Genomic DNA, 21839 nt, shown 5'->3' with positions numbered 1-21839 from the left:
CACATACACACAAGAAAAAAACACAGAAGCACAAACACACACATATACACACACACAGACACCTATCACATACAAACACATATACAGACTCACACATACACAGATCAAAATAAACCGATAGACACAGACACACTCTCACACACAAAGTGACTGACATATATAGACACATGCAAACTCGCAGAGAGAGAGAGAGAGAGAGAGAGAGAGAGAGAGAGAGAGAGAGAGAGAGAGAGAGAGAGAGAGAGAGAGAGAGAGAGAGAGAGAGAGATGCTCACAGGCACAAAGACACAGATAGATATACATATACACGTACACAGAGACATACACACAGCCACATAGACACACAGCACAGATGTACACAAATAAACACAGATGCACACATGTACACACACAGGAGCACAGGAACGGACATGCATACATATTCACGTACATATGCATACAGAGACACATACAAATACGCATACACATATACATACAAACACACACATATACATATGCAAATGCATACACACATACAGATACATACTACGTATACACCAACACATACAGACAGCAACACAGAGAAGACACAGATACACACACAGACATAGATGCACACCCAGACACAAACATACATACAGACACCATTAACACATACATGCAGTGCACACACGCACACATACATGCGCGCGCACGTACACACACACACACACACACTGAAACAGAAAATATGTGCTGACTCAAGTATTAGTGCTAAATATAAGTGAAAGACGATGTTGGTAGGTTGTTTAGTTTCGTCAACACATGTAAGCACAATATAATCTCTCTCTGTTCCTCTTTAGCAAGCTTTCTTTCCTTCTGTCTCTCTTGGCCTCTTTCACTGTCTTTGTCTCTAGCTCTATATGTGTATGTGTGTGTGTGTATCTGCATGCGTGAGCGTATCTGAGTATGTACTTGTCTTTGTATGCAGCTGTGTGTCTGTATCTGTGTCTATATCTCGGTGTACGTATATATGTATATCTATACTAAAAGGTAAAAGTTATTGTGACATGGACTGTTTGGAGTAATATTTTGGAGAAAATGTGCATGAAACAGTTCAAAGAAATGCAACCAAGCAGTTGTTGCAACGATTGCATGCTTTGTGCAAGAAACATGGAATAGTCGGGGGAAATCCTGTCCAGTGTTCACCATAAAAGGCCAGACATTCAGTAGAAAATCATTGCCACTCTGTGCAGCCTTCAGAAGTCCAGAAGTCAGAAAAACACCATAAGTGAACTATTTGATGCAATTTCGTCATGCCACGCCTCAGTGAAAATGACAGATGGCGAGTTATAGGGTTGCTTGAATTTGGGACCTCGCAGCATGACGTCGCAAGTCAATTCAATGTCCACAGAAACACCATATGGCACTTATGGCAACGATCGAATATGTCTTCCAAATCCTCCAACAACACTGCAGAACTCCGGCTGATCCTTCCTCAGATCTGGAATGGCATTCCCAGGAACTTTCTCCAGCGTTTAGTGGCCTCAATGAGACGACGGCCTGTATCGATGCTCAAGGTGGACACACTCACTACTGACTGTGTGAACTTCGCTCTGGACCCCCTCAAGTGATGTGACTCATTTGCATATGGCATTTCCATACATTCGGACATTTCTCTTTCCATGTTATAACGTTTCATACACGGCAGTAAAAACTTATCATCAATTATCTTTGTCTTTTGTGTGTCACAATAACTTTTGCCTTTTAGTATATCTGTGACTGTGTGCCTATGCGCATGTTCCTCTCTCTCTCTCTCTCTCTCTCTCTCTCTCTCTCTCTCTCTCTCTCTCTCTCTCTCTCTCTCTCTCTCTCTCTCTCTCTCTCTCTCTCTCTCTGTCTCTCTCTCTCACACACACACACACACACACACACACACACACACACACACACACACACCAGTTTAATATAAACTAAGCAGCATGTGATATCGCGGGACAGATTTACTATACTGTAAATGCAAAACATAATTATTGTGATTTATATTTCATACGTCAAACAAGAAGCTGTAAAATGTTGTTCAATCATGTTAGAAACATCATCTGTAATGACTAAAATCAGTTTAATGTGTGTGTCGGAGCTATCTGTGTCTTTGTCTGCCTGTGTGTTTCTATTTGTATTTATATGTGTGTGTGTATGCTTTGTGTGTCTTTATGTGTGTCTTCATGTGTGTCTGTGTGTTGCTATGGGTGTGCTGGTATATGTGTTTGTGTCTGTGTATGTCTGTATGCGTGTAGCTGTGTAATTGCATATATTATGTGTGTATGTCCATGCGCATGTGTGTGCGTCTGTCCGCGTATCTCTGTCGATCTCTCTCCCTCTGTGCCTGTCCCTCTCTCAATATGACTTTTTTTCTTCTTGGATTCTTTCAGTCACTATCTGTATCTCTGTATGTCTCTCTGTCTTCATATGTCTATGTGTCTCAGTGTGTATCTGTGTGTAGGTGAGCGCATCTGAGTATGCGTGTGTCTTTGTATGTAGCTGTTGGTCTATATGTGCGTGTGTGTATGTTTCTGTGTATATGTGTGGGTATCTGTACGAGTGCCTAGGACTCTTTGCATCTTTGTATTTCTATCTATCTATCTGTGCGTGTATGTGTGCATGCCTGTGTGTCTCTGTGTGGGACGGTGCGACCATCTATGTAATTGTCTGTGTTTGTATGTGTGGGCGTTTGCACGTACATGTTTTGAGTGTATCTGTGCGTGTGCGGACATCTGTGTGTATGTGTATGTGCGTTTCAGCATGTGTTTATGGGTCTGTGCCTATTTGCCTCTCTTTTTTCTGGTGTCCCTTTCTGTATGGCTATCTATTACAATAAGGGTTGAAATTACAATAGGGGTTGCAACATGACTCACTACGAGGTTAACATTAAGTATTTGTACGTGATTCATTAAAAGGTTAAAATTACGTATTTGTATGCGACTCTCATTGCGAGGTCAAAATTACGTATTTGTATGTGACTCTCATTACGGGGTTACATTTACGTATTTGTATTCAGCAGGGACACCTGACGGTTTTTTTTAATATTCTTGACTGTACATATACACACGATCGCGCACTAACGTACATAAAATTGCACCACCCCAGAGAAACAACAAAACAAAAGCTACCCCCACACAAAACAATAATGAAAACCTACCACAATAAAAAGAACCCCTACAAAAAAATAAAACAAAACAGAACACAAACCAAACGAAAAAGCAACAAAAAAAGAAGCCAGACACAAAAAACCCAGCACAACAAATATTAATGGAATTGTATTGTATTTACCGAGATGTAACATTTATTTCTGTGATATCTAGCCTGTTAAAAAGCGTGTATCGCTGAAATGTATGACACCACAAAAAGGCCGACAAATAAGTGCTGACATGTTTAAAACCACATAGCATGATGTCACTAGCCACGAGATGATGAAAATTGGACTATTCTATACAAGAGATATAATGGAATATTTTTCACAAAAACAAGAGCATTGAATTTATTCATTTGTCGAGTGCTCGACGAAAGAAATGCATTAATTATGTCAGCTGCTTCCATTGATTTTGTCCGCGAATTTATCAGCTGAGTCCCGACACCGACTTGAGCTGCATCTATTTGTCATACTTAGTTCTCTCTGGAGAATTCCTTAGAAGGCAAATGGACGATTATCATTTACAGCGCAAAAATATTCAACTCAAATGTATTCTCTTTCTTCTCCCATACATCCCAACGAGATGTTTTTCTTTTCATTTACGTGTGTAATACTTTTGACCTTTCCCAGTTACTGTCACCTTGGGTTCTCATTAAGTTTGGCTTAAGCATGTTCTGATTTTCTCCCCGTACCATACGATATTTGTCCATGGATGTGTAATTGTGTCTGGTCCATTATAACGAATACTAATTGATTCTCGTGACATTGATTGATACAAATATTATGTGCACGCATTGGGTAAACCGCCATTATTTTATTCAGTAAGACTGTAAAAAAAACCCGCAACATACTGAGGACGCTAATTCACATCAATGGATTATTTATACTGGCTTTCAAACGTTAAAGGGGCGGGACGTAGCCCAGTGGTAAAGCGCTCACTTGATGTGCGGTCGATCGATCCCCGTTGGTGGGCACATTGGGTTATATCTCGTTCCAGCCAGTGCACCACGACTGGTATATCATAGGCCGTGGTATGTGCTTTCCTGTCTGTGGGAAAGTGCATATAAAAGATCCCTTGCTGCATTAGGAAAAATGTAGCGGGTCTCCTCTGTTGATGAGTCACAAGTATCAAATGTTTGACATCCAATAGCCGATAATTAATTAACCAATGTGCTCTAGTGATGTCGTTAAACAAAACAATTTTTTAGTTTTCAAACGTAAATGCCAATAAAAACGAAGTGGAAAAGATTGAAATATATTGTATAGTCATCAGACTAGAAATCGTGATTTTTAAACATTTAACTATGAAAAGGCCGAAGTAATTACTGTAGTAATCTCTCAAATAAACTGAGTACTAATTGAGCTAGGGGAGCAAATGTGCCGACTGCGAGTTTCTTCTTTCACTTGTCTCAATTACTGCAGACCTAAATATCAACAATTTGCAATGTAATGGTGAAACGAAAATTCCCACGTAAGGATAGAATAGAACAAAAACACTTAGCCTACCACGTGGCCCATCAAAGTATTGCTATCCTAGAAAAAAAAATAGATTCCAAAAAGACTTTTATTCAACCATCTATACAGCTATCGTATTAATAATATTTTCGTATGTAAACCAGAAAAAAAAGGTTTCTTCGATAGTTTTGTGGCTAACCCTACTAGATACACATTCAACCTTCAACCATTTGAAACCTCAGTATTATGTGGCTAAACCTTCTACATATAAACGCATCGTTTCACCAATTTAAATCTCAATATGTGGCTAAACCTACTACATATAAACGCATCCTTTCACCAGTTTAAATCTCAATATGTGGCTAAACTTACTGCATATAAACGCAACCTTCTACCAATTCAAATTCCAGTATTACTTGGCTAAACCTACTACATATACATAGAACCTTCCATCAATTCAAATCTCGGTTAAACCTACAATAAATACATACAATATCCACCTACGCACGCACACATACATTATATAATTTTGCCTTTCAGATATCAAAGTAAAAATAAAATTAATATTAATAAAACTAAAATGTTAAGATTACAACATTAACACATATTAATCCTGAATGCTTTTAAATATTGCTTTTAATGTTAGTATTACACGATACATATTTACACAATAAGAATTATTGTCATATATAATGTGCTATTGAATAGTGAAGGTATATTTTCCAAAGATCGCCTTAATGTACAAACAAATGAGCTAAGTGTCAGATTATTTTATTCTAAATCCTCCTGGCCTCCTCTGTATCTGCTAGTATTTCATACAATGCAAAAGGCGAATGCAGGTGCCGAAGTAGGGGTAAACGACAAAGTGAAAAATTGACGTATGGGAAGTTTGAATCAATCCTTTGTTACACAGTTTTGTAGGTTGACCGTATTTAAGCGTTTTGTCAGATAGTTATTCACTATTATAACGCAGCGTTATTTATCAGACGAAAATCACATCCAACATGCGAACTTCACATTTCCAATCATAAAAACGTTTACAACAAAATCGCATTTATGAAAACAAATATGAGAAAAATACGACACTACCGCTTTCCAGTAACGTTGATAGAGATTTTAAAAATGTATTTACTTATTGAGTTAGAATCACGACTTACGACTTTCGACATAAACCACGCATTAATGGAAAACGAGTTGATTTCAATTTGACGTGTCTTAGTCCAGTACAAAGCGTAAAATAGCACAAATGGAAGCAGAGCCAGATTCAACAGACAATACAGAGGAAATTAGCCAATCTTTTTATCATCAGTCATTATTTTGGTACAGCATTACAGAAAGACACAAATGTCAGGTGTCTGTGCACGAATAATCTAATAAAAACATCAGTGACTATACAAAAGATGTTCAATTTACAAAAAAAGCTAGCCGACTTTTTAATTAGAAACATATAGTCCATTGAGACTATTTTGCATGGCCGTGTAAAATCAAAATCGATTCATATGTTTAGAACTGAAGTAATACTTTCCCACATATTTTTCACGTGTACATACTAAAAATGTGTAGATTCCCAAATTTGCTTTTAATTATGTTAAACAACTGCTTTGAACCTTTATTTTGTCTAAGTTTTTATTGAAGGGATATAACATTTTCCTACTGATTATATATAATTATATTGTTATGACTCCACGTCGTATAAACATCCCCCGGACGTATGTAGATATAACCCAAGTTTTGTCGTTTCTATTCAGCAAAGACTTTGAGGGAATTTACTATTATTATTATTCCAATTCTAGCAGTCATGCCATTTTTGTACTTGACTGAGCTGCAACATTTAAAACAGTATATTATCCCCAGATCAGTTGGCAATGCCAATTATGGGGAGCTTTGGTTGATTGTTTATTGCTATTATTCTAAATAACATATTATACTGAACCACAATAAAGATGTGTCTTTTACAATTTTAAATGATAAGTTATAATATTGTTCCCATTGTTGTGAGGATCGATTGCACCTAATTGTGACATTCGTGGGATTTTTGTATTTGACTGACCTGCAACAGTTTAATCTTAACAGGGTTTCAACTGTTGTAAACAATGAATTTACTCGTAATATTTTCCTGCTTTCAAATAATGAAAATAAAAGTAAGCAGATGAATGAAATGTCCGTGTGTATGGGCAATCAACACAAACGTCTCGTCCAATACCAATATACCTAAGGTCGTAGCATTCTCCTGTCGTCATCCATCAATTATTGTGCTGTCGTATTCTGCAGTTTACACTGTAACATATTTCCCCTGCGTCTTGATAATATTGAACCAATCATTCGTGTTATTTGAAATAAGTGGTATTTATGGAACAATTTGTACTTCACAGTTTGTGGTAAGCATTGAATTTCCGCTAGCAACATGGGATGTAAATGGAACATTTGAACAACCATTAATATTCGCAAATTGTGCATTATCAATAAAGAACATTTATGCGCACAACATTATAATATATTAGCAAATCAATAATTGGTGTAATCTTACGAGCAACAAAGGAAAAAAGTAATAATATTGTGGATAAAGCCCTATACTACATATGCCATCCTTGGGTATTACATTAATAAAAACTCACCCTTTGATCGTTGATATCAATATAGTTGATGCCAGCGTGTTTCCCGGCAATAAAAGCTGCGAGATTGGCTGTATAACTTGCAATAATAAAAATGGAAGCAAACGCCCAAAAGTTTTGCATAACTTTACTTGGCCATGCTTTGGGGGATTTCGTTTTAACTGTGTGGCCGAAGAGAACCGAATACACCATAGTTAATCCTGAGGCCAAAGTGTAATTAGCTTTCCTCTTCCTGCCCCAGGGATTTAGTCCAAATGGACTATTCCATTCGAACAAGGCCATCGCGATCGCTGTTAAAGTGCCACTCACAAAAATAGCGAACCAGACATCCAAAGAAAAGGGTTCTAGAAAGGCATCCATATTTGTTTCCCGTGTTCTTTCCGAATACAGTATAGAAAATCCAGAGAAAAAATAGGGATCTGTAAAATCTATAGCTTTTGTTCTAGCACGAGTTATGCTGAATGCGGCAACAGCAAAATGCGCCGTTCCTTCCATTAAATCCCACATCATCCCATTCCATGTCCCGTTCTTCTTCTGTCCGTACGTCTCATCTTGAACGATGTACAGGGTAAACTCAAAGTCAAGGTCACTAGCTAACCTGTTAAGCAGGTCTATTGAAAGACCCCGGCAGCAGTATATCTTATATGATTTATTGTTAACGCCGTTTTCGTAATCCTCGATGGCTGCTATGGCTTGAGATTTATTTTTAGACGTGATGTTGAGACACACAGTGTCCGTTAAGCACGTGTCATAATCGGAGTGGGGCCTCTCGATCATCACGAAGGGCTGAACGGGATTTGTAACCACCCGGTATCGTTTTTTGCCCTGCGTTGATGACCGAATGTCTTGAGCATCTCCGGGCCAGATCATTTTGAATGGTCTAATGTCCTCACCTTGTATACACCCAATCTCTCTCCACACGTTACTCCTGCCGTCAAATACAAGATTTTTCACTTTAAAATTAGTCATTTTAAGATATCCATCACTGTCGAATTGTAAAGGACCCGTTTTACCGTAAATGTGTGTGTCCAAAATTGCTCTGAAATTCAGAAAAGAAACCACATTATAACAAAACCAATACTAGTAATAGTAAAACAAAACTCCACTCGATTGTAATCACGAGTAGGGTGCAATTATGCTAATAATATAGACTGATTTGCTGTTGTACACACACAGTATAGTATATAAACATATAGTACATGTAAGTACCAGATATGATAGCTGCAAACTCTATTTTTATGTATAGAATACACAAATTCTGAGAACACCTGTTTAGACAATTATAATTTTAATGTATATAGAGAATACTATATGAGTGATCGTATCATACCATTTATCTTACGAGTTATTTCAAAACGATTCACCGGGGTGGGGGGGGGGGGGGGGAGGGGGGGAGGGAGTCACAAGAGACCTGAAACCCCCGACCCCGCCCGTTTGAAATGCCCTTTTCCTTGTTAAAATTCATTATTGACAATATTTTCCACACTATACTTCTCGGAAAACGCGTGTTGAGCGTCTTCCTTTTAAAAGTTTCCATGGAGAACGCCCCCTTCAGATCTCACTCCTTTCGGGAGCGCAGCTCATTGGCCTTCAGCAAACTCAAACTTCCCTTTTTAAGCCTTACACTAATTTCCAACTGAATGTTTGACAGTACACATTCTTTACTACAAGTTAAAAGTGCTTCTATTTTTTAAGAAGTCGGGTTGACGGAATGGATACGACACTGGACTGTCAAATGCTATGCGAATCGGTCTAGTAGATTCGAAACTTGCTGATTGATACTGTTTTTAAATATTACATTACCTGAGTGCGTCATTAGCCCCGTTGCAATTTATAAAATTGTTGTATTAAAATACAAAACTTTTACGCTAGCTTTGACCCGAGTGTCTGACAGTACACTTTCTTAAGTACCGGTTAAAATGATTCTGTTTTTATAGAAGTGGAAAGGACGCTGTTGAAACAATTAAAGAAAACTATCCTGGCATGTCGACAGTTGAGATTTCTTCTGCTTATAATGTAATTCTGAACTCGCTTCCTGCTGAATGGAAACAGCTTATTGTAAATAATATTACAAGTTCGTCACATGTTAAGGATTTGGTTTTGATTAATACAAATTACTCCATAAATGTAAGTAAATTTACTGTCAAATTAATATATTCTATATTGACTTCTCAAAATTTTAAAGCACCTTCTTGTTAGGACACTGGCATATGTGTTTGTTATATCTTGGAAGCCAGTTTGGAAATTTATACATTTCTCTGATACGACTTCGGAATTTGTTAACTGGGATTTTAAGATTGCACATATTTTCACATATTCTAAATACTTAAATATGGTAAAGTATCATCTAAGCCAATGTCATGTTTGTTTAAAAGATGAAGAAGATGTGTCATTTATTGTTGTATTGTGTAGAACTTTATAATTTAATTTTTAATTTTCATGAACTATGTATTTATATATCTAAGGACCATTGGGCTATTTTTCGTTCCAGCCAGTGCACCACGACTGGTATATCAAAGGCCGTGGTATGTACTACCCTGTCTGTCGGATGGTGCATATAAAAGATCCCTTGCTGCTAATCAGAAAGAGTAGCCCACGAGGTGGCGACAGCGGGTTTCCTCTCTCAATATATGTGTGGTCCTTAACCATATATCTGACGCCATATAACCGTAAATAAAATGTGTTGAGTGCGTCGTTAAATAAAACATGTTTTTCTTTCTTTATATCTAAGAAAACTGGTTTTTCTTTAGAAATGCGTTGGGTGTTATTTTAAAATACAAAGTTGCACAAATGATTTTTTTTTTACATTTTACTCTCAGTATATAGAATATCAGTTTTTAAGAGACGTTTACTAGCGGAATCAAGGGGTGTAAACATTAATATTGTTATGTTATTTAACCATTATATGTGTCAGTACTTCTGTATTTATTGATGAACTAGTTTTTAAATACCCACTTGAAAACTGATATTTGTAAAATAAAAAGATAAACAAGAGTACCGTTGAGGTATATGTTACGCCCGTCAGGAGTTTGGTTGAAAACCATAGATATTAAAAAATGTTACGTGTACGATTCAATTCTAATCATGTGGAAATTTTCCAATGGGATGGACGAACAGTGTGTTTTGGATCAACTACTGATGATAGTGTATCCATTGGAGAATGTGCTTTTTCATTAATGAAGTTATTGTTCTTAATTAGAAAGGGACATTTCGTTTAGCGTTTTCTTCAAAGGCTAAACAAGATTTTCCTATGATGTTCAGAATACAGATAAATTATTTCTTTCTTTTTTTGTATCATAGTAACCTATTAATAGTACGCGATACACCGCCATCCCAAGTTGTTCCTACATGTGAAGTTTGATGGTCCTGTTTGCATCTGTATACAAGATATGGTACGGACACGGATTTACTGTTATGTGCAGTAGATCCTGTAAAGTAGATCACAGTGACCTAGTAATAGTACGCGACACACTGCCATCCCAAGTTGGTGTTCGCAAATGTGAGGTTTGTATGCAAGATATAGTCCAGACAAGGATTTACTGTTATGTGCAGTAGACCGTGAAAAGTAGGCCACAGTGACCTAGTTATAATACGCGACATACCGCCATCCCAAGTTGTTCCTACATGTGAGGTTTGATGGTCCTGTATACATCTATATGCAAGATATGATCCAAACAAGTAAAACGTTAACAGACGGAGATACGGACGGACGGGCGGACTGACAACGCCATACCATAATACGACCCATCATAGACGGGCGTATAAAAATTATTTGAAACCAGCTGACACTTTGTGGCTTTAAATATTTCTGCTGGTGGACTATTGGTCACCCGAGTGCGCCATTAGCTCAATTGCAATTTGTAACATTGCTATATATAAATAAAACATTGTTACACTAGAATGAACCGAATGTTTGACAGTACACATTCTTAGAATACAATACAAATACACATTCTTAACTACCTGTTAAAGTGATTCTATTTTTTAAGTGACGTCGACCGACTGGATTGGACGTTAGATTGTTAAATGGCATGCGAAGTGGTGCATTAGGTTCAAAACCTGCCAACTGACATTTTGTGTTTCAGGGTAACTTATTCATCACAGAGCATTCATTTTCGATCGTGTTTTTTTTCATTTGACTATGACGACCAGCACCAAGTTCAGCCAGCAAAAGTTTCGCTAACGTTCGTGAACTATTCGATTGGTTCCCGACGTGGCCATTTGGTTTAACGTGAAGCGCATAAACCAGCTTAGTGGACGTTTTCCCGCTCGGTCTGGCTGTACGCAGCCCTGGTCATCGCGTTGGAGCAGCCAATCGCGTGTATGTGTGATTGGTGTTTGTTATCATAAATAATGAATGTTGTTCTTACTAACAGGTGTGCAATATATTTTTTGTTTTCAATATGTATATTTTCCCCACATATATTGACATTTTAACTTCATCCTAAATTCACTACAATGCACCTATAACGTATATTTGAGCAACAATTACTTTGTAAAATAAATTCCAGATGTAAATGTACCCACTGTGTTCCAAAGATAAAATTAAAACCAAAATTATTTTCTAATTATAGGTATTCTAAAATGTTTTAATGCTAGTATTTGCCTTTAATTTTTATCGTTTAAGTAATGTTGTTTTCTCTCTCCCTTTCGATGCTGAAAGGTCATGGTACAGAATTGATATTTAATTCACAGGTTTTTGCACTTTTTTGTCTGAAACATATACAGCTTTGAAAACGTTAATAACATTGTTAAATTCGCAAAGGCTTGTTTTAACCCGTGCAAATGGACACAGTTACAATAGAGTGAAACGAAAACGAGTGACGTCGAAACGGGGAAATATCCTCCAGAATACACTTCATAATAGTCACTTCTCAGAGGTACGTACCGTATTAGAATGGTCAAAAATGCATATCGTGGTTTTACAAACACCAAGATGACCAGAAACTCTTTGTATGTGCGAAGATGGACAATCAAAGCAATAAAATATATGAAGGTATAATTTCAATTATCAAAAACTGTTCTAATTCTGGAAAAACAACAACATGGTAGTGTATAAAAATCAGGGCCTGTCACTTTAAATATAAGAAACCTTTCCATGATTGGCTTCCTTTATAGGTGAAACTCACTTGTTTAAATTCCAGCTCATTGTTTTCTCGAATTTGTGTTGACAACCATACAAAGACACGTAACTTAATTTAAACCTAATCTAGATTGTATATAGTATTTAAAAGACAGATTATTGTGTATTAGATAATTAATTATTATTTATACCATAGCCATTGTCTTTTGGTATGTTGCTCCTGGTGTTCTTCATTGCTATATTGATCAATATATTCACGGATTCAAGTGAATATTGACAATGTTAATACAGTTTGGTTTTCGATAATGTTAACGCGATACTTTATTATCTGAAACACACCGCACGCAATTTAATTGTAGAATATAAAACAGCATGACTGAGGTTTCATGTTATTTTAATGATTGGCAGTCAGTTATACACTGTGCCAATGTTTTGCTACCATTAATATGATGCTTAATAGATGTATCCAGTCAAGTCTCCTCTTGGTGATGTTTCATTACATTTAATTTCCACGGAAGACATTTATTTTCCAAGCTACTATTCCACATGACAATGTATTTCACGATTACCTCATCCTGTTAGATTTGTTACACGTGTCATTGATTTAGCGACTTATGGGTGAAGCGAGATATGATCACCCTTCACAACTGTCTGGTTAGTCCTGTAGCATAGGCGCCCAAAAGTGAAGTGTACAGAGGCCGAAAGTATAACATGTGTCATCATGGTGGAAATTAATCTGTGGGGTGCAGAGTTCATGAAACTATAAGATGACATTTTCTAAAATTGGTGCGAACAATAAATTGTACATCTTTAGATTACAATACTTAGAAAGGTGGTCTTGGTATCAAAACTGATGTTTATGGAGTCAATAAGTTCATCAAAACAGTTTGTTATACTCTTAGATAATTGGTTGTCAAACAGTTAAAATGGCTGACGAAAATGGTGGTGTTTTTGGCATAACAATCTAATAATTTATGTTGAAAAGACACTTTTTATACTAAATATTAAATTTTAATGGTTGATAAGTTTAGATCAAATGTTTTGAAGAATACTAAAACAAAATTTAACCTACAATTGTAACTGTTCGTCTAAAATTATAAATCAGGATGAGGTATATATGCTATACCACTGATCAATTATTGGTCATTGAGTAAGCATTGTTGTCATTATCGAGTTATTAGCACTCACAAGTTAACACATTTACAATACCAAACCATGAACGAATGAATAATGAATGAATGAATGAATGAATGAACGAATGAATGAATGAATGAATGAATAATGAATGAATGAATGAATGAATGAATGAATGAATGAATGAATTGTTAACAAATCCATAACACGAAAACCACTTAGAGTAAGATATAAATTGAGTACATAGTGCTATGCACACTACCGTCCCCATACTAGTTATCATTTGGTACACAGGCGGCTTCATCTCACTATCATCTTCAAATAAAACATAATCATCTGGTTCATTTATTGCCTGATGTTCTGCATGGTTATCCATTGTCAAAGTATGACCACTTTGAAGTTTTGAAGCGCATGAAATGGGCAGTCACTTTCGTATCAGGTAATTAAGTAATTGGAAAAAAAAAGCAAAAAAAAAAAGTATGTACACCTAATGTTTCAGGGAGGTATAACGTAATTAAACACATGAGCTATTTCACAGCAGATCTCCTATTTACTCGATTTATATATATATATATATATATATATATATATATATATATATATATATATATATATATATATAATATAAAAGTTATTAGAATGAAGTGTATCGGATGAATATATAAAAAGAGAGAATTTCACAACGTTTTAATGGAATAAGCACCTTTCATCCGTAACGGGTTCATCAGTTCCATATACATGACGTCATCTATAGCGGGAGGTAATTTCGATAACGTCACGACAATTTTAACAATAAAAAATGCATACCACGAACATATTGCATATTTGATATTGAACGAGATAATAATTATAATTATAGTGACGGTATATAACTGTCATATTAACATTGCTATTGTTACATTGTAATACATGTAAAGAAGCAATAAGAGTCAAATCTTCTAACAGTAGATACATTGTACAACAAAGTTTCAAACTATGTTGGAGTGTAGTGACCGCAGTATGGGTTAGCTATGTTAAAGGGACATTCCTGAGTTTGCTGCAGTTTTAAGATGTTATCGACTAATAAAACTTACATATTAAATATGTTTTCTTGTTTACAATATTGGTGTCTGTATATTCAATGTGTTTCTGTTCGTTTTAATATTTGTAAAAAGCTCAAACTGGATTTTGTTTTCCAATAATTTCGTACGTACGAAATTTTTTATGGTACAAATATTAGAACGATCAGAAACACGTTTAATATACAGCCACTAATATTTTATGCAGACAAATATATTTGATATGTAATTACAATCGTTAAAAAGTCTTTGTTAGTCGATAACATCTTAAAAATTGCAGCAAACTCAAGAATGTCCCTTTAAGTTTCGGTTTGAAAATGCGAATAAAATGGGCTTCCTTTTGCTGTCGAAAATGTTTGTCATCCATCATAACTTTATAAAATGGGAATATAGTAAATTTGCCATTCCCACAGCTTTTGATGTGATGACTTACCCACAAAATACTGGTTGAAGAGTCCCTAATGTGCTGTTTATGCAAGGTGACCCTGTATCGAAGTTCCATACCGGTCTCTCCAATATAATTTTCTTTGCAACCTGTACATATTATAGCGTAAATAGCATTTTTTGTCTTACAATTCATGTTGGTATGTACATAGAATGATTTGCCATCTGCAAACTGAAATGTATTACCTTCAACTAATATGTCACATGTGCCGCATCTTTTATCTCCGCATTTACTAACAGACTTACACGAGTTAGATGTAAATATAAAACGACATAGTATTTGTTTAAGATTCTTAGGCTGTCGAGTGCTGTTAATAATATTTCTTTTAGATAAGCAAGCTTTTATTTTAGAACTTTTCAGTAATATAGGTAGATGGTTCTGGACAATAGGCATTGTTTTAGTATTGTTCGGATTATATGTAGTCACCAGAGTAATACTCTCATTCTGATTGTAAGACTTATTTGAAGTTTTTCTCAACTCTTCTATTGGAATGCATTTAACTCTTTCAATACAGTTGGTAATTAGACCCATAGTATATCCCTGTTTTCCTAAAAACATCTGTAAATCTAAAAGTCTGTTCTCCCTCCTATCCCTGTTTGTAACTATAGTACAAATACGCCTTGCCATGCTATAGGGTATGTTTTGTTTGGTATGTCTAGGATGACAAGAATGAAACTGGAGATACTGATGTGTATCAGTTGGTTTGTAATACACATCCGTAATTAAATTAACACCTTCTTTTATGATTTCAATATCCCTTTTCCAGTTTAATTTAACATAATCTGCTGATATATTATCCCACTGTTCATTGATGTTACTGAATAATGTCTCTTTCAAATAAGGAACCACGAGAGTTGCATATGTAGGACTAACCTTTGATCCCATTGCACACCCTTTAATTTGGCGGAAGTGTTTCTCATTAAAGTCAAAGGTGTTGTTGTTCAATACAAAGTGGAGAGCTTCAAGTATAAAATTCACAGAAATTTGTCCTTCTATTGGGTTAAGTGATTTTTCTGCAAAATGTTTAATAGGTACAGAAGGGGCGACTGGTTTCAGTATGATGTCAAAAAAATGACTGAGCCTTTGTGTAGGGCTTCAGGGTCCACCTACAATGGGTCTGAAAGATAGATCGTTAGGTTCCACTGTTTTTACATACTCACTATTCTTTTGGAGTATTGCTTCCTGTATCGTTTTATTCTTGTGTATTTTGGGTAAACCATAGAAATTAGCAGTGGAAAAGTCCGAGAATAACAAATATGACTCTTCCTTCTCGTGAAGCTCTGCATAATATTTCCGTATCAATTTATATAGATTTTTCAAGATAGTTGTATCATTTCTGTCACTTTCTTCATATAAATTATTGTTATCAAGCATTTCATTTTGTTTTGTTTCGTAATATGATGTATTCATGATGACCACTGCACCTCTTTTGTCTGCTTCCTTAATCATAATGGGCGAGACGTAGCCCAGTGGTAAAGCGTTCGCTTGATGCGCGGTCGGTTTGGGATCGATCCCCGTCTGTGGGCCCATTGATCTATTTCTCATTCCAGCCAGTGCACCACGACTGGTACATCAAAGGCCATGGTATGTGCTATCCTGTCTATGGGATGGTGCATATAAAAGATCCCTTGCTGCCAATAGAAAAAAGTAGCCCATGAAGTGGCGACAGCGGGTTTCCTCTCAATATCTGTGTGGTCCTTAACCATATATCTGATGCCATATAACCGTAATTAAAATGTGTTGAGTGCGTCGTTAAATAAAACATTTCTTTCTTTCTTTCCTTAATTATAACAGACTTGTCATTCTGGAGACGTTTAAGAGCTTGGCGTTCATCCTTTGAAAGATTATCTTTAGCTTGACAATTACGTTATAAAGGGAACGATTTAGTGGTGTTATATAGTTATCTAGGTGTTTACCTCTATTCCGTTGAGGAATAAACTTACTCTTATTCGAAACAATAGGTATGTTATTGGTTATATAATTCGTATCATCTTGAATATCATTATCTTCATTGAAATATTCTATTAATCTCAACTTTCTGGTAAAACTTTTAACATCACTAATTAATTCGTCCTTGTTTGCTCTGGGTGTGGGAGTAAATTTTAACTCACGTTTCAATAATTTAATTTCCGTTTCTGAAAGATCTCTGGAAGATATATTTATAATTTTAGGATCTACTCTATCTTTGCTTGCCCTACTATTTGTTTGTTTACTTACAGTACCGTTTAGAACATGACTATATTCCCGCCTGGTTCTTGATGGAATCCATTTCTTTCTAAAAAATCATTTCTTCTGTACATCGGTGGAAGGAATGTTAGCGCTCCTGTTGGTCTGGGTTCTGGTCTGTTCAAGTACACATTTCCATCACGGTGTTGATACCATGCATGCGGGTTGTATCCGAGTTGGTGCCTTGCTTGTGATTGAGATGGTGCTCCATTTTCCCGCCACCGTCTTTCTGATGGTAGCACACCCTTGTCGTTAGTTACTGTGAAACGCCGATCAGTATTAATTATGGGTGTTTGATGCCCAACGTCGTCAGCATTGGTTTTACTACGCTGGCTTATCCAGGTCAAAAACAAAGCCAGTATTTCGAAAGTGGGACACTTTTGACGGGCTCCTACCGATCTCGGTTTTCATTGGCTTATCATAGAATTCCCCAACAAGAGATCACGTGAGATTTCGCTATTTTTGAACAAATTTAACTGTCTTGATTGAGGGGTCGTCTCATATCTCCAAAACATATTTATATCCATAGAGGTATGGTACAACGCCTTTCCAGGGGTCGGTGGTTGAGGGATTTGCCTTGAAATTTTGACAGTGGCCAGCTGTTGGCATACGCGTTACACGTAAGGGGGTGTTACTAATTACGTAACGCTCTAGGAATAGAGGAAGAGGGTACTGTGTCCGATTTACGTAACATTTTTCAAGACTATATGTTATTTTTATTCATTACTTAGACCTAAAAAGGTGTTTTTTGGAAATGCGCAGTCAGTCTAGGATTGATCCCCATCGGCGGGTAAATAAAAGACCATGGTATGTGATATCCTGTCTGTAGGATGGTACATATAAACGATCCCTTGCTAAAAAAAAATGTAGTGGGTTTCCAAGGCGCGTGTGCAGGGATTTCAGCAGGGTTGGGGTTATAGACTGTGTTGAGCGAAGTTTATATGGGGCCATGCTCCCTCAGAAAATACATTTCAGTTTTTTTTAAGCTTGGGCAAGTAAGGGTTTCGACCTCCAATACCCTCCTCCTGCACATGCACCCGATTCCTCTCTAAGATTATAATTATGTCAAAATTATCAAATGTAGATGGAAGGAAGGATAGGATATGTTTTATTTAACGACACACTCAACACATTTTATTTACGGTTGTATGGGGTCGGATGATTATTAAATCAATATACTTTAACTTTGATGTCGTTAAACAACCCCCCCCCCCCCCCCCCCCTAACTTTACCCTTTCTCAAACGAAAGAATATTTATTTGAATTTTTCGATTTTAACACGTAAAATTAAGAAGTGAAAACGTTTATGGTCTACTTTATGGCCCGATCACACTGGCCCGAATGCCATTCCGTTTGTTTTCCGAATAGGAATTTGGGTGTTCGGGGAGCGAACGGATCATATTCGGGAAGCATTCAGTGTGTTCTAGTAGCATACTGGCTGTTCGGCTCCATACGGATGCATATGGAACGGCATTCGGTAGCGCCAAAAATTTGTTGTGCATGTTCAAAATAATTTTCATCGACCATCCGAATGTGGCGTCCATGTGTATTCGGGAAGTATTCGGGAAGCATTCTAGGAGCATACGGCATGTACGGAAAACGTTCGGGAAGCATGCGTCTAGTTCTTGGTGCATTCGTAATGAAAATTTGGAGGTGCTGGGTTCCGTATACTTTCCGGACACCCCGAATGGACCTAGAACATGACGAATGCTTTCCGAACGTTTTCAATATTCTCTCCGGATTTTTTTTCATTTATGCCGCCGAATGTATAACGAATAGCCAGAACCCTTCCAGTATTCTTTCAGAACATTTTCCGAACTGCTCGTACACTTCCAGAATGCACAGTATGTTCCGTATGCTTTCCGAACAACCCGAATGGACATAGAACATGACGAACCCTTTCCGAACACTTGCAGGAAAGCATGCGGCAAGAGTTCGGTCCATTCTAGATCGATTGGCCGTGTTCTGAAAGCATTCTGAAAGCATACGGAAAGCGTTCGGAAAGGAAACCTTTCGAAGTCAACATGCGGGAAGTATTCGGTCTATTCTGAAAGCATTCTGAAACATCACACCACTTTCGTATACGGAAAACAAACGGAAGCTCATTCGGGCCAGTGTGATCGCCCCATTAGTATATTTTAGTTTTAAAATATATACATGATTAATGTGTTACTAGTATACAAACTAAACTTTGAAAGTTCTACTAACACTTTATAAAATATCAATTCTGAAATAGGAAGGTACGACTGTCAATAATACGTTGTCAAGATCAAACCGGTTTTAACGAAAGACTAGTTCTGTATCCTCAAGCGAACGTTCTTCGTACAGCGCAAGATTTCTCTTTTAATTTTTTGAGACGAACCCTACAATTTGAAATCGGCAAACGCACGTGTTAACTGAAACTGACAACAGGCTGTCGTTTGTGCTTTGCCGAGCTATAGTGGCACAGGCGACGAATCAAGCGTATACTTTTGACGATATCCGTTCATAGCGAACACACACGATTTTTTTAAAAGTGCATTTGAGCTTGTATTTCACATTTGTACATGGTGTTATAATATGGTAACCAGAGAATGTAACTTTAAATTAAACTGGAAAAGGTATTTAGATGATTGTTTCTTGATATGGATAAACGATGATGACTCAATTAAGCAATTTCACAGTATTCTAAATAATTTGCACCCATCCATACAATTTAATATTAAGACGAATCGTAATAGATACCATTCCTGGATACTGAAATCATAAAAGAAGGTGTTAATTTAATTACGGATGTGTATTACAAACCAACTGATATACACATCAGTATCTCCAGTTTCATTCTTGTCATCCTAGACATACCAAACAAAACATACCCTATAGCATGGCAAGGCGTATTTGTACTATAGTTACAAACAGGGATAGGAGGGAGAACAGACTTTTAGATTTACAGATGTTTTTAGGAAAACAGGGATATACTATGGGTCTAATTACCAACTGTATTGAAAGAGTTAAATGCATTCCAATAGAAGAGTTGAGAAAAACTTCAAATAAGTCTTGCAATCAGAATGATAGTATTACTCTGGTCACTACATATAATCCGAACAATACTAAAATAATGGCTATTGTCCAGAACCATCTACCTACAGTACTGAAAAGTTCTAAATTAAAAGCTTGCTTATCTAAAAGAAATATTATTAACAGCACTCGACAGCCTAAGAATCTTAAACAAATACTATGTCCTTCTAGATTTACATCTAACTCGTGTAAGTCTGTTAGTAAATGCGGCACATGTGACATATTAGTTGAAGGTAATACATTTCAGTTTGCAGATGGCAAATCATTCTATGTACATACCAACATGAATTGTAAGACAAAATGTTTTATTTACGCTGTAATATGTACAGGTTGCAAAGAAAATTATATTGGAGAGACCGGTATGGAACTTCGATACAGGATCACCTTGCATAAACAGCATATTAGGGAATCTTCAACCAGTATTTTGTGGGAAGCTGTGGGAATGGCACATTTACTATATTCCCATTTTATAAAGTTATGATGGATGACAAACATTTTCGACAGCATATGGAAGCCCATTTTAGTCGCATTTTCAAACCGAAACTTAACATACGCTAACCCATACTGTGGTCACTACACTCCAACATAGTTTGAAACTTTGTTGTACAATGTATCTACTGTTAGAACATTTGACTCTTATATGTTTCTTTACATGTATTACAATGTAACAATAGCAATGTTAATATGACAGTCATATACCGTCACTATAATTATAATCATTATCTCGTTTAATGTCAAATATGCAATTTGTTCGTGGTATGCATTTTTTATTTTTAGAATTGTCGTGACGTCATCGAAATTACCTCCCGTTGTAGATGACGTCATGTATATGGAACTGTTGAACCCGTTACAGAATAAAGGCGCTTATTCCATTAAAACGTTGTGAAATCCTATCTTTATATATATATATATATATATATATATATATATATATATATATATATATATATATATATTATTTATAGATACATTAAAAACCAGTTTATTAAATCAACCTTAATTAAAAAGAAAACGGAGAAGAAGAAAATTTATTCACTGGCTTCTAGTACCGCGACAAATAGGCACCATTTTTAATATGGTCGTCCCCTTGCAAATTTATTTGTGATATTATTTTTTCTGTCATAATAATCCTTTGCCATGGCTAGAAGACGAGGAAATGGTAGTGAAATGTTCGCTACACGAACATTATATATATATATATATATATATATATATCGTTTTGTTATTAAAATTAAATGAGTAAGTATTTTTTGTCCTGTTTGTATACCAAATATTATCATTCTATCGTTTATAATTGTACGGCATCCAATGACGTAAAAAATCCAAGATTCCAAATTTCGCCAGAAAAAAAGTCACTTTTGAACATTTTACCAAAAGGTGCATTATCGTTTCCTCGTCCTCATTACGGAAAGTACAAAGTGCACCGTCCCAAATCCCTATCCTACATAGAAAGCTATTGGTTGCTATTATTCTATTAAGAATTTTATATTGAAAATCTATAAGTGCGATTTGTTTAGTACATAATCTGTGTGTTAAATATACCTTCCTCGTATGTTATATTTTTGTTTTAAAAAGAAATGATGTATCCTGTTTCTGATAAAAAGATCTCTGATATGGGTTAT

At 36.2% G+C, this 21839-nt stretch overlaps 1 protein-coding gene across 1 annotated transcript in view; it reads right to left on the bottom strand.

The window, feature by feature from the left end:
* The window catches only part of LOC121374648 (glutamate receptor ionotropic, NMDA 3A-like), a 72014-nt gene that overhangs the window by 35742 nt on the left and 14433 nt on the right, over positions 1-21839 (bottom strand). Inside the window, exon 3 of the mRNA XM_041501756.1 lies at positions 7219-8254. Coding sequence (XP_041357690.1) covers positions 7219-8254 — 1036 coding nt within the window. The remainder of the gene's footprint in view (positions 1-7218; positions 8255-21839) is intronic.

The sequence above is a fragment of the Gigantopelta aegis genome, chromosome 6, assembly GCF_016097555.1.
Source record: "Gigantopelta aegis isolate Gae_Host chromosome 6, Gae_host_genome, whole genome shotgun sequence".
Classification (NCBI taxonomy): Eukaryota; Metazoa; Mollusca; class Gastropoda; order Neomphalida; family Peltospiridae; genus Gigantopelta; species Gigantopelta aegis.
The sequence above is the reverse complement of the archived record's forward strand: the minus strand, read 5'-3'. Positions and strand labels throughout refer to the sequence as shown.